The sequence below is a fragment of the Eumetopias jubatus genome, unplaced genomic scaffold (genome assembly GCF_037043125.1).
Source record: "Eumetopias jubatus isolate StellerSeaLion01/CBP00866 unplaced genomic scaffold, mEumJub1_p1.0 scaffold_16, whole genome shotgun sequence".
Lineage (NCBI taxonomy): Eukaryota > Metazoa > Chordata > Mammalia > Carnivora > Otariidae > Eumetopias > Eumetopias jubatus.
Window position 1 is genome coordinate 84,703,555 of NW_028274822.1, and position 12,201 is coordinate 84,715,755.

The 12,201-nt window shown below is 47.0% G+C and overlaps 1 protein-coding gene across 6 annotated transcripts in view; it reads left to right on the forward strand.

The window, feature by feature from the left end:
• The first annotated feature begins 8,092 nt into the window (after nucleotides 1-8,092).
• Nucleotides 8,093-12,201, forward strand: part of ATXN2 (ataxin 2) — a 111,209-nt gene continuing 107,100 nt past the window's right edge. For 4 of the 6 annotated variants that reach the window (XM_028116528.2, XM_028116530.2, XM_028116529.2 and 1 more), the window contains exon 1: nucleotides 8,094-8,970. In XM_028116528.2, coding sequence (XP_027972329.1) covers nucleotides 8,279-8,970 — 692 coding nt within the window. In that variant the 5' untranslated portion in view covers nucleotides 8,094-8,278. Of the gene's footprint in view, nucleotides 8,971-12,201 lie in introns of all 6 variants that reach the window. The other 2 variants (XM_028116532.2, XM_088019309.1) reach the window with 1 other exon arrangement.

Here is a 12,201-nt window from a genome sequence, read left to right on the forward strand (position 1 = left end):
ATACCAGAAGCCTATCCGTTGCTTATTTGACGCGTGAACACTTGTCCGGTGTTGACACGCTGAGGAAAGAAATGAGCCACGTGTGCAATGGAAGAGAACAGGCGTCCCGATCACGGGAGAGCGAATCCAGCTCTCCCGGGGCCTCAGCAATCACCTCCGCAAACCTTCTGAAGTCTGGTGACTAAGAGTAGTTCCCCAGGAGGCCCCTTGTGGTTTCCTGGCTTCAGCGTCTCTGATGAACCAGACCAACACTTTCCCGAATGCCTGTATCACAAGCTATTAACTGGAAGAGAAGTAAGCTTTATCCATGGGTAAATGTGAACTCCGCCCCAATCACGGGCGATGGAAACACATGGGTAAAGCAGGTTAGTTGTCCCCTTGTCCCTCTCACTGCCTGGAAGTGCTTGGGTCATTAGGGGGTGACCTTGGATGTTGGCCCCACCATTCTGGCCTGTGGCTAGTAGTCATTAGCAGGTCTAAATAGGAAACATATGCCATTTCAGGCCCAAATAAGCAAACATGTATGAACTGAGAACTAGTCTATCAAATCAAGCGGGCTCGGGTTTATTAAGTGCCTACTACAGACTGACTCTGTAGGTGGTGGGGTGAAGGGGTCTACCTGTTTCCCTGGCTCCTCCATTTGGCTGATCTAGCATTTCCGCAAAAAACCATACAAAGGTGGCAGAAAGGGAAGTGTGTGTGTGTGTGTGTGTGTGTAAGTGTGTGTGTGTGTGTGTGTGTGTGTGTGTGTGTGTGTGTGTAAGAAAAGCTCCTGAAACTGGCCTTTCTCTTTCTATGGGAATCAGGATTTACCGCTAGAGAATGACAGTTTGTAGTGAAAAAAACAAAAACAAAATTAAAGTGGTAGAGACAGTAATTCATCTTCCTTTGGGAAACAGGGAAGGGAAGTAGGTGAGGGAGTTAGTGGCGAGTGACCTTGGGTGGCTCAGGCCACTTCTCTATTCCAGTGTTATCGTCTCTACAATGGTGTGAGCACCAAAGGAAATCCTACAAATAAAAGTGCTTTGTAAACCATGAAGCGTTATATAAACAGTAGTTACTTTTACCGATGCCCTAACACTCTATTATTTTTTTTATAAAAGGTAATATATGCACATGGTAAAATAAATTTTCTTTTTTTTTTTAAGAATTTATTTATTTGCTAGAGAGGGAGAGAGAGACAGAGAGCGAGCACAAGCAGGGGGAGCGGCAGGCAGAGGGAGAAGCAGGCTCCTCGCTGAGCAAGGAGCCTGGAGCAGGACTTGATCCCAGGACCCCGCAATCAGGACTTGCTAGCTCTAACAGTTAATGAGCACGACCTTAGGCAAAGTGATGTAACCTTTTTGTGCCTCAGTCTCCCCACCTGTCACATGGGAATAATAATCCTATCTACTTATAGGGTTATACGGGTTTTCTCAACCACCCGTGACACTATTGACATTTGGGGCTGGATAATTCTTTGTGGTTGGGGTGGGGGCAGTCCCGTGCCTTGTGGGTGTTTAGCAGCATCCCTGGCCTCACTCACAAGATGCCGGTAGCATCTTCAATTGTGACAATTTCCTCTTCAATTGTGACAACCAACAATATCTCTAGACATTTCCAAATGTCCCCTGGGGGGCGGGAGCACAAAATTCTCCCCTTCCATTGCGAATCAGCGGGTATTGTGAGGATTAAATGAGTGAGTTATTATGTAGAAAGCACTTAGAACAGAGCTGGTCCATACTGAATGCTGTGTAGTAAGGGCCTGCAATTATTTTCATTCTCATTCTCTAGTCCTGGCCTACCCTATGGAAAAGGAATAGTTTGGATAATATAGGGGCTTAAGCAAGACAGTGAGTATTGTTAAGCCCATATCTGATTCCACTCTGGAACAAGATTCCAAGTCCTTCTTCTAAGATGATAGGTCAGCAATGCCAGTATTAATTATAGTCTGATCCCTCTGGGGGCTCCATCGTAGGGTTCCCAGTATCTTGTAGCAAACGCAACACCATCCCATGCTAATGGCCACTTGAGCCATCACTAGCGATGCGCACATCCATTTTAAATCCCCTCCTGCATTCTCCACATGGTGCCTGCTTCAAATCTCTGGCTTTCCATAAATCCGTGGCCCCTGAAACAGGCTGCCCACAAAATTCACCCAAAATGGGGGGCGAGTGAAAACAAAAAGAGAGAATGAGGAAAGACAAAAGGCCACGTTTCTTTAAATTTCTGGCTCTGCACAGCACAAGCATTTCCAATGAAAAATAAAGAATTCTTTCTTCTGTGTCTATTTCAGCGGGCATCAGCTTTTGCTTCGTGAATAATGTCACCGCATCATTATTCTGTCCCACAAGGTAAAACAAAATGAGCAACTTAACAACCAGAAGCGTGCTTGTGTGGAGGGAAGGCTCATTTAAAAGCTTTTCAGATAATGTGGCTGTTGTTTCCTATTATTTTGCCACGACCCCCTCCCCCCCAAGTTTTTTCAAACCTATGGGAAAGTTGTTACTTTGCACACAAGGTGTATAAATAATGCCCTCCTGGAAGGGCTCCACACGATACACGGTTTCTTTTTTTATTGCTTGTAGTCTTTTGGGATTCCTGGAGTGTCTACAAATAGATTAGCCTCTAAGAATTCTGAGTAACCATGGTTAGAAAAAAACACTGGTTTAATTAGCCATGGTCCTATTTTTGAAATTACATCTGCTCTTTTTTTTTTTTTAAATGAGGATCGATCTATGCAAAAACTTGAAGAGGTTGGGTTTGGGGGGGTGCATGTGAGTTTTGATTTGAATTAATTTTCGTGCTTTTGAAAGTGAAATCAAGAGTATTGAGTGAATAATGTGTCATCATACATTAAACATGATCAAATGAAGACGGTTGAAAAGAAATGATTGGAGAAAAATGAATTGCTGGAAATACTGGATCATCTGATGTGTGCTGCGGTACTGAGAGATAGCAAATCACCCTTTGCATTTTGGCTTTGCGCGGCTGCATCCGTTTTTCAGCCCCAGATCCTCAGACTTGATGAATCATTGAAGGGATAAAAATTATAGGGTCATGCGGCTCGCTGAAGGGTCACTGAAAATCAGAAAGCAAGTGTGAAATTCACAGGACGAGGCTCCCAAGTTTGAAAGTCTTTCTCTATATGCTTCCTCATTTGACACTTTCTTCATTTCTGAAATCGTGTTTGAAATGGCCACAACTATTTTTGAAATTTAAATTTTAGCAATATTTCTCAATGTCAGAACTCTTTCAGAACAATGTTCTTCATTGCCTTTGATGACAACTCGCTAGTGACACTTGTTGATTTGGTTTAAATGGCTGCCTGAAAATCATTTAGGAGGCATTCAAAAAATTAAATTCTATTGGACATAATATTTCTGATTTCAGCATTTGTCTTTAAAGCATTCTTTTTTTTAATTTTAAGGATTTTATTTATTTTTATTTTTTATTTTTTAAAGATTTTATTTATTTATTCATGAGAGACAGAGAGAGAGAGAGGCAGAGGGAGAAGCAGGCTCCCAAGGAGCAGGGAGCCCGATGTGGGACTCGATCCCAGGACCCTGGGATCATGACCTGAGCTGAAGGCAGACGCTTAACCATCTGAGCCACCCAGACGCCCAATTTTATCTTTTTAAAAAAATATATTTTATTTATTTGAGAGAGAGAGAATGAGAGAGCACAAGTGGGGGGAGAGGCAGAGAAGTGGGAAAAGCACACTCCCCACTGAGCAGGACACCCGGGATCACGACCTGAGCTCAAGGCAGACACTTAACCCACTGAGCCACCCAGGCGTCCCTTAAAGATTTTATCTTTAAGTAATCTCTACACCAAACGTGGAGCTTGAACTCAACCCCAAGATAGGAGTCACATGCTCCACCAATCAAGCCAGCCGGGTGCCTCTTTAAAGAATTCTGAATGCATGTGGAAATCATAGGAACTGCACTTTTTGGTTCATCTGTATTGGTTGTCTTTTGCTGCATGACAAATTAACCCAGAACTTACTGACTGAAACAATCTGAAACTGATTGAAAGGGCTGGGAATCTGGTGTGGTTAAGCCCAGCATCTCTAGTTCAGGGGCTCTAACAAAGCCTATTAAGGTCCTTTGATGGAGGCTGCAGCCACTTCAAGCCTTGACTGGGGGATGAGTCATTTCCAAGCTCACCCACATGGCTGTTGACAGCCATCAGGTCCTCACTGCTGTGCTGTGGACAACAATTCCTTGCCATGGCAGCTAGCTTCCTTCAAACGAGTGAGAAAAGGCAGTCCAAAATAAAAGCCACAGTCTTTTTATAACTTAATCTTGGAAGTGAAAACCCATAATTTTTTCAAACTTTTTGTTGGAAGCCACTAGGTCCAGCTCATATTCAATTGGTGGGAATTTCACTGGGTCTGACCACCAGGAGAGCAGGATCACATGGGGTGGTCTTTTTTTTTTTTCTTTTAAGATTTTATTTATTTATTTGAAAGAGCACAAGCAGGGGTGGGGTAGGGAAGGCAGAGGGAGAGGGAAAAGCAGACTTCCTGCTGAGCAGGGAGCCCAATGCGGGGCTGGATCCCAGGACCCTGAGATCATGACCCAAGCCGATGGCAGATGCTTAACTGAGACACCCAGGTGCCCCCACATGGGGTGGCCTTACAGGCTGCCTACCATACCACTAAAAAAAAAAAAGGTTTATTTATTTAGTTTAAAGAGAGAGAGAGAGAGAGTGTGAGCGAGCTCGAAACGTGTATGTGAGTGGGGAGAGGGGCAGAGGGAGAGAATCTCAAGCAGACTCCCTGCTGAGTCCAGAACCTGATGCAGGGCTCGATCCCAGGATCCTCAGATCATGACCCGAGGTGAAATCAAAAACTGGACGCTTAACCAACTGAGCCACCCAGGCACTCCACCCACCACTTTGTCTTAAGGGGCATTATCCTGACATTTACATTTAAAGCTAGAGCACTCTGATGTCACAGTTGCTGTTAAACAGTCACATCTTTAGATGTCTAGAATGGAAGCGAAGTGTTTGCAATAAAACATATTTCTTGGTTTTGGGTGGTGATCTTCCTTGGACAAAGGAAAAAAGGGTGTGTATACAGACTAGACTCCACGGTAGAGGTTCTCTTGGTTTCCATTCTAATATAAAAGCAGAAATTTTTTTTAAGATTTTATTTATTTATTTGAGAGAGAGAGAGAGCCCGAGAGGGAAGAGGGTCAGAGGGAGAAGCAGACTCCCTGCTGAGTGGGGAGCCCGATGTGGGACTCGATCCCGGGACTCCAGGATCATGACCTGAGCCGAAGGCAGTCGCCTAACCAACTGAGCCACCCAGGCGCCCAAAAAAGCATAAATTTTAATGATAAACCCTCAAACATTCCAGGTATGGATATAAAATGGCAGTCATGTTAGAAAAGAGTTTGATGGTATCTTTTTTTTTTTTAAGATCTTATTTATTCAGGGATGCCTGGCTGGCTCAGTCGATTAAGCATCTGTCCTCGGCTTGGGTCATGATCCCAGGGTCCTGGGATTGAGTCCCACATTGGGCTCCTTGCTCAGCGGGAAGCCTGCTTCTCCCTCTCACCCTGCCTGCCACTCCCCCTGCTTGTGCTCTTTCTCTCTCTGACGAATAAATAAAAATCTTAAAAAAAAATTTTATTTATTCATTTGAGAAAGAGAGACAGAGAGAGCACAAGCAGGGGGAGAGGCAGAGGGCAAGGGAGAGGGAGAAGCAGACTCCCCACTGAGCTGGGAGCCCAACATGGGGCTCAATCCCAGGATCTGAAGATCATGACCTGAGCCGAAGACAGACACTTAACCATCTGAGCCACCCAGGCGCCCTGATAGTATCTTTAAAAAGTTAAATATAAATTTACCATAGCAGCCCAACATTCCATTACTAGGCATCCGCTCAAGAGAAATGAAAACATATATCCACATGAAGACATAGTTTACAGAAATGTTCATAGCAGCATTATTCATAATAGCTCCAAACTTGAAACAATCTAAAGGCCCACCAACTGGTGAGTAGATACACAAAATGTGATATATCCATACAGTGGAATACTACTCAGTGATAATAAGTAATGAAACATTGATACATGCTATGACATAGATAAACCTCCAAAACATTAACATATGTCAAGTGAAAGAAGGCAGAGACCACCTATTGTTAGATTCCATGTATATGAAATATCTACAATAGGTAAATCCATTGAAAATAGATTAGTGGTTGCTGGGGCTGAGAATGGGAACCAGGAATAACTACAAATGGGTATAAGGATCCTTTTAGGGTGATGGAAATGTTCTGAAATTAATGGTGATGGTTGCATAGCTGTGATTTCACTGAGAATCATTGAATTGTATACAAAAATGGGTAAATTTTATAATATGTAAATTATACCTCGATAAATTATTAAATATATTTTAAATGATAGTGGGTAAAAACTTTCTCAGCCTAAATGAAATCAAGTTTGGCTGTCAGCTTCAGGTTTTCTTATTCCTCTTCTCCCACCTGTCTACAGTTTGGTGCTAAGATTGATGGGATCATGGGTCCAGATATGGTTAACTACCAAATCATTAAACCAGAGAAAGTTGGTTGTATTTCTATTATGGTCCATCTTTTTTTTTTATTAAAGATTTTATTTATTTGACAGAAACAGAGATAGCGAGAGCAGGAACACAAGCAGGAGGAGTGGGAGAGAGAGAAGCAGACTCGATGTGGGGCTGAGCAGGGAGCCCGATGTGGGGCTGGATCCCAGGACCCTGGGATCATGACCTGAGCCGAAGGCAGACGCTTAGCGACTGAGCCACCCAGGCGCCCTTTTTTTTTTTTTTTTTTTTTAAGATTTTATTTGAGATACAGGGAGAGAACGAGGTGGGGCGGGGCAGAGGGAGAGGGAAAGGGTTCTCACTCCTGGCTGAGCAGGAAGCCCCATGCGGGGCTCCATCCCACCACCGTGTGATCATGACCTGAGCTGAAGGCTGAGGCTTAAAATAGACTGAGATACCCAGGCGCCCCTCTCAACTGGTTTTTTAATCTCAATTTCCTTTGGGTTAATTTTTAAAGGATTTTGCAACTGTTGGTTTAAAAATAATACTTTTTTCTTCTCAACCTTTTTACCTCAGATGGGGAGATAAAGCTGATTTCCTACTTTTCACGTATTTGCAGAATGTAATGATAATTTTTGCCTGGACTATCTAGGAGATTAATTTCAGTTTAGCTCTGGAGACTAGTGGTTTAATCATTCTCCAAGTTTTTTTTTTATGTCTTTATCTGACAATTCTGGTTAGATTGAGGGAATTTTATTGTCCCCCCCAATCATTTCCTTAAGTAATTTTACTTAAAAAGCAAAACCAAAAACCAAAACACTCGATTCTTCACTCAAAAAAAAAATCTACTTGCTTCCAGTTTAATTGCAACACATTTAAAAAAAGGACTACTGTGCTGGCTAGCAATCTAAGTTAAAGTAAAACTTCTAAAGGGGCCAAGGTCTAAAGTTCACACATTCTTGTGAGGTCTGTTCTGTCTCCACTAAGGGAGACCCCATTATCCATAGCTCTACCAATCACGTACATTTCCTTTTGAGTCTCATGAATGAGGAAAAAAGAAGTTCAAGTGAGGGAAAATGGGTTCAAATGAAGGTCAGATACCCAAAAGAGTTTTCTGGCTACTGTGTGCTGCTGAGGTGGAAAAAGTGGGGAAAAGGTAACCAGATGTAGGTGGCTCTGGGAGGTTGCTCGACTTCAACCTTGTTAGTCTTGGCAGGGGAAAAAAAAGGACTGCCTTTATTTTAGACATCCAGTGACGCGGTGGGAGCCTACTGTGTGCCAGGTGCTGCGGATACAAAGACAACTATGGGATGCTTGTGTTCTAGATGCTTCTTACGTAGCAAGACAGAGTCTCCGCCCTGAAGGGCCTCGCAGTCCACGTTCGAGGTTGCATCAGGTGGGGGTAAACACGCACTCTCCCAGTAGTCTGAGGACGCCTAAGGATTACTGGGGGGCGGGGAAGAAACACTTCCCTCCCGTCCTCTAGACTAGGCCGGCCCTGAGGGCGAAGACAGACACGCCCTCCCGAAGGGCAGACCCGCCTCGAGGAGGGCGGATCCGGGCAGGGCCGCCGGCCGGGCCCTCACCCGACCCCCGCGAACGCAGCCCAGCGCGGCACCCGCTCCTCACGTGTCCCTCGCGGCCCCGGGGTCGTCTCACGTTCTGCTTCCGTCTGACCCTTCCGACTTCCGGTAAAGAGTCCCCGTGCCGAACCACCGCGCCCACCCGGCATCGCCACGCGGCGCCTCTGTGTGCCCGACCCCCGATGCGCTCGGCGGTCGCAGATCCTCGGAGCCCCGCAGCGGCCATCGAGCCACGCCGCTTCGTCGCGGCCAGGTGGCCCGGGCGGCGCTCGCTCCCGCGGCCGGCGCGGCGGGGCGGGCGGGGCGGCGGCGGCGGCGCGGCTCCGGGCCCGTATCCCTCCGCCGCCCCTCCCCCGCCCGGCCCCGGCCCCCCTCCCTCCGGGCAGCGCTCGCCTCCCTCCGCCTCAGACTGTTTTGGTAGCAACGGCAACGGCGGCGGCGCGTCCCTGCCCGGCTCCCGGCGGCTCCACGGTTTCGGCGGGCCTCCCCGCCCCTTCGTCGTCCTCCTTCTCCCCCTCGCCGGCCCGGGCACCCCCCCGGCCGCGCCATCCCGCGCCTCCCCGCTCGGCGCCCGTGCGTCCCCGCCGCGCTCCGGCGTCTCCTCGGCGCGCCCGGCTCCCGGCTGTCCCCGCCCGGCGTGCGGGCCGGTGTATGGGCCCCTCACCATGTCGCTGAAGCCCCAGCAGCAGCAGCAGCAGCAGCAGCAGCAGCCGCCCGCGGCCGCCAGTGCCCGTAAACCCGGCGGCAGCGGCGGCCTTCTCACGTCGCCTGCCGCCGCGCCGTCGCCGTCCTCCGTCTCATCGTCCTCGGCCGTGGCTTCCTCCTCCTCGGCGGCGGCGGCGAGCGCAGGCGGCGGGCGACCCGGCCTGGGCAGGTGGGTGTCTCGCCCCAGCCCCCTCCGCTCCAGGCCTGGACGAGCTCAGGCCTCGCGTCCCCTCCCCCGCGGCCCACACCGTCGTCCCCGCCCTGTGACCGGCCTGGCTTGGTGGGGTGGGCTGGGGGGCCCGCAGTGGGGGTGGGGCTCCCGTTTCCCTCTAGAGCCCGGGGGTTTGGGTGGGGGGCCTTGGGGGAATCCCTCCGGGAATGTCAGGTCGTGTCCAGCCTCCTGCAACATCCCCACCCCCTCCCCCAAACGGTCAAGATGGAAGGACTGGGCAGCCTCCCCCTCTCCATTTAAGTGTTCGGGAGGGATTCACAGGTTTTACCAATTGTCAGCCCCTGTTCCTCCTTTAACTCCAACATGGAGGGGATGCTTGGACAGCGTTCCCCCCCCTCCCCGTTTAAATATTAACGTGGAATGGTCTTTAGGTTTTGGTCAGTCTCCCGAAACTTGCCAACTCCCCCTTTGGGGAATAACGAGGGAGGGGGAAAGTTAGGGCAGCGTCCCCCTTGTCCGTTAAAGGGGCAGCCACGGGGCTCATCTGGAATCGTTAGGGTCTGTCTAGTGTGCGTAACCACCCCCACTCCCCTACCCTGGGAAAGGTCGAAGAACCGGATTGAGGTGGGTGGGCAGTGGCCCCCCGCTTCCCTCCCCATTTAAATCTGAGGCGGTGTCGGGGGCTCCAGAACTCCTGGAATCGTCGTCGGGCTCTGTGCAGAGTCTCCCGCAGCGTTCCGCCCTCCCCCACCTGAGGAAGGGCTGGGGAGTGCCCGGCCCCCTCCCGGCCTCCCTCCTTCCCCCGCAAGGCCTCTCAGCCGCGGGTGGTGGCCGATCCGCAATGCTGTTCCGAGGCCGCCGAGGAGAAGGCGCCTTTGAATAGTGGTGGGCGAGGGCCGGACCCAGGCGTGCGTCAGAAGTCCAGGCTAGATTGGGGACGTAGGGGGATGGTGGTGGCAGGGAGCGGGCACCCTGCGCATTTTTTCCAACCCCCGCCCCAATCTTTAAAATTTCGAGGGGAGAGGGATTGCAGCAGGAGACATGGTGGGGTTCCTGAAGGCAGAAATGCGGGTGTTTACTTGCGTCGTCTCCTCCTCTTCCCCCATAAACCTAGGTTTGTGGTAGGGACTGGGGGCCCTGTGTTGTCCCTCTAACCGGGTCTGACTTTGGAGGGTGTGTTTGTGCGGGAAGGCCTGTTGGGGGTGTGTGTGTGGGGTGGTGGTTGTCAGTTCGTATTTCACGAACTAAGAAAATGCTTAGTGTTCAAACGGGGCAGCAAATGTCAATAGACTCCATTCCATTGTGGCCAGTGTCCTTAACTTGGGGAGTGCCGCCAGAGCTCACCAAGGGCACGCAAGTCCATTTCCCCTGTGCCCCGTGCCCATCCGTGTTCGCCACTGCCTTGCCTCCCTTAGGCCTAGGTGGGGTTGGCAGAGTCGATGACGAGGGTCCTCCTGAAATAGACATCCTGGGCTTTAGAAGGTGGGATAGGGGATTTTTTTTTTCCGCGCACTGAGTTTTCTTTTTGAAAACAGGTTTTCAGCGATTCATTTCCAAAGAATTTTCATTTATGGCAGGAGAAGTTACCCGTCGAGATGAATCAGAGCTGATTTTAAAGGAATTCTGTTGCTTTCAAGGGAAGAAGGGCGAACATTGTTTTGTTTTGCTTTTTTTTTTTTTTACTTCTACCCTACCTCCCCTCTTGCCCCTTCTCTGAACCACCCACAAACGTTAACCTTATCCCCACTAGTTCAGATAAAGTGCTTATTTTCCCAGCTCTTTCCACTTAAGATTCTGTAACTTCAGTTTCCCTTTTTCAGTGGCATCCACAGTGAAAAATGGTCAAATTTTGTACATAATGTTTTATAGAAAAGAATCCACGGTATTTTTCTTCTTAGGTATTATAGAAGTTTGGCAGATATATTCATTCAACTTGTTCAAATAATTAAAAATTAAAACTTAGGCTTTTAAGTTGCAGTGGCTTTCCTTAGGCTTAAAAATTATTTTGTTCCAGAGTGGCTTGAATGATCAAAAATATTTGGAATGTTTTAGTACCAAAGGTCTTTTTCTGTTCTTTGAGGATTTACATTTAAGGTTAATTTAAATTCTTCCTTGCTTTAAGTTCTTTCATTTGAGACATAAATTCTGGCCCTTTTTCTTTTTGATAGATATGTGAAGTTCTGTTCATTGGATTCATGTAATGTGTGCTTTTATTCTTATAAAGATCTTTAATGTACTTGTAGAGTTCCTTTGGATTTTGAACCACTGCTACTGGGTTCTTTGTAAACTGGTTATAATTTCTAGAGTCGCCTCACATATGTTTGTGTGTATCAGCAGTTAAAATAAGTCCCTGAGGCCAAGGGTAGAGAAAGAAAATGCATTGTTTAGAGATAGTAAAATATTCTTGAAAGTCTAGAAATTCACGTCTTTTTTAAATAACATTTCATCATGTTTGATTTTTTTTAATAGTGGTTTTTCATGGCTTTCAAAAATTTATTCTGCCTTAAATTATCGTATGTATTTTAGAAGGTGATTGTTTTCTCTTAGAACAACATACCCATAATATTAGTCTCTTAAAATCTTATTTTTGCCTTTTACGTTTTCATTTTTATGTAGCTTTAATGATTGTGTAATTTTGTGTTTTTTTTGCTCTTTAGCATTGTATTATAAATGTGTCTCCGGTTTTTGGTTAACCATTCAATTATTGTTGGGATTTGGGTTTCCACATCTTTACTGTTACAGATAGTGGTGCAGTAAACATCTTTATACTAATAGCTTTTGGCTTTAGTCTAATTATTGCCCTAGAGAAAGTTCTCAGGAGTGGTTTTACTGGGTCAAAGGGCTTCCAAGGTTTTTATGGCTCTTGCTAGCTGTGCCATATTACTCTTCAGAAGACTTGTATTAGTTTCCATTGCCAAGAAGGTGGCTCTTCTATACCATGGTTTCTTTGTCAGACACTGTGGGGGATTTTCAAGGGAAAAGTTGCACTTACTGTCAAGTGAATACATTATTAAGTGCTTTTGTTAGCTACCTGATTATTTATACTTGAGTTTGAATTTGGTTTCTCTGAGGACTTAATGAAATAATATAAGGGAAGATGCTTTGAAAACAGTAACTGTTAACACTAATGAGGATACATGGTTTAATTATTGTGCTCATACTTCTGCTAAGTAGAGGAATGAAAGTCCTGAGAAACTTGTTCCGAAACTTTTGTTGTTGTTGTTAATC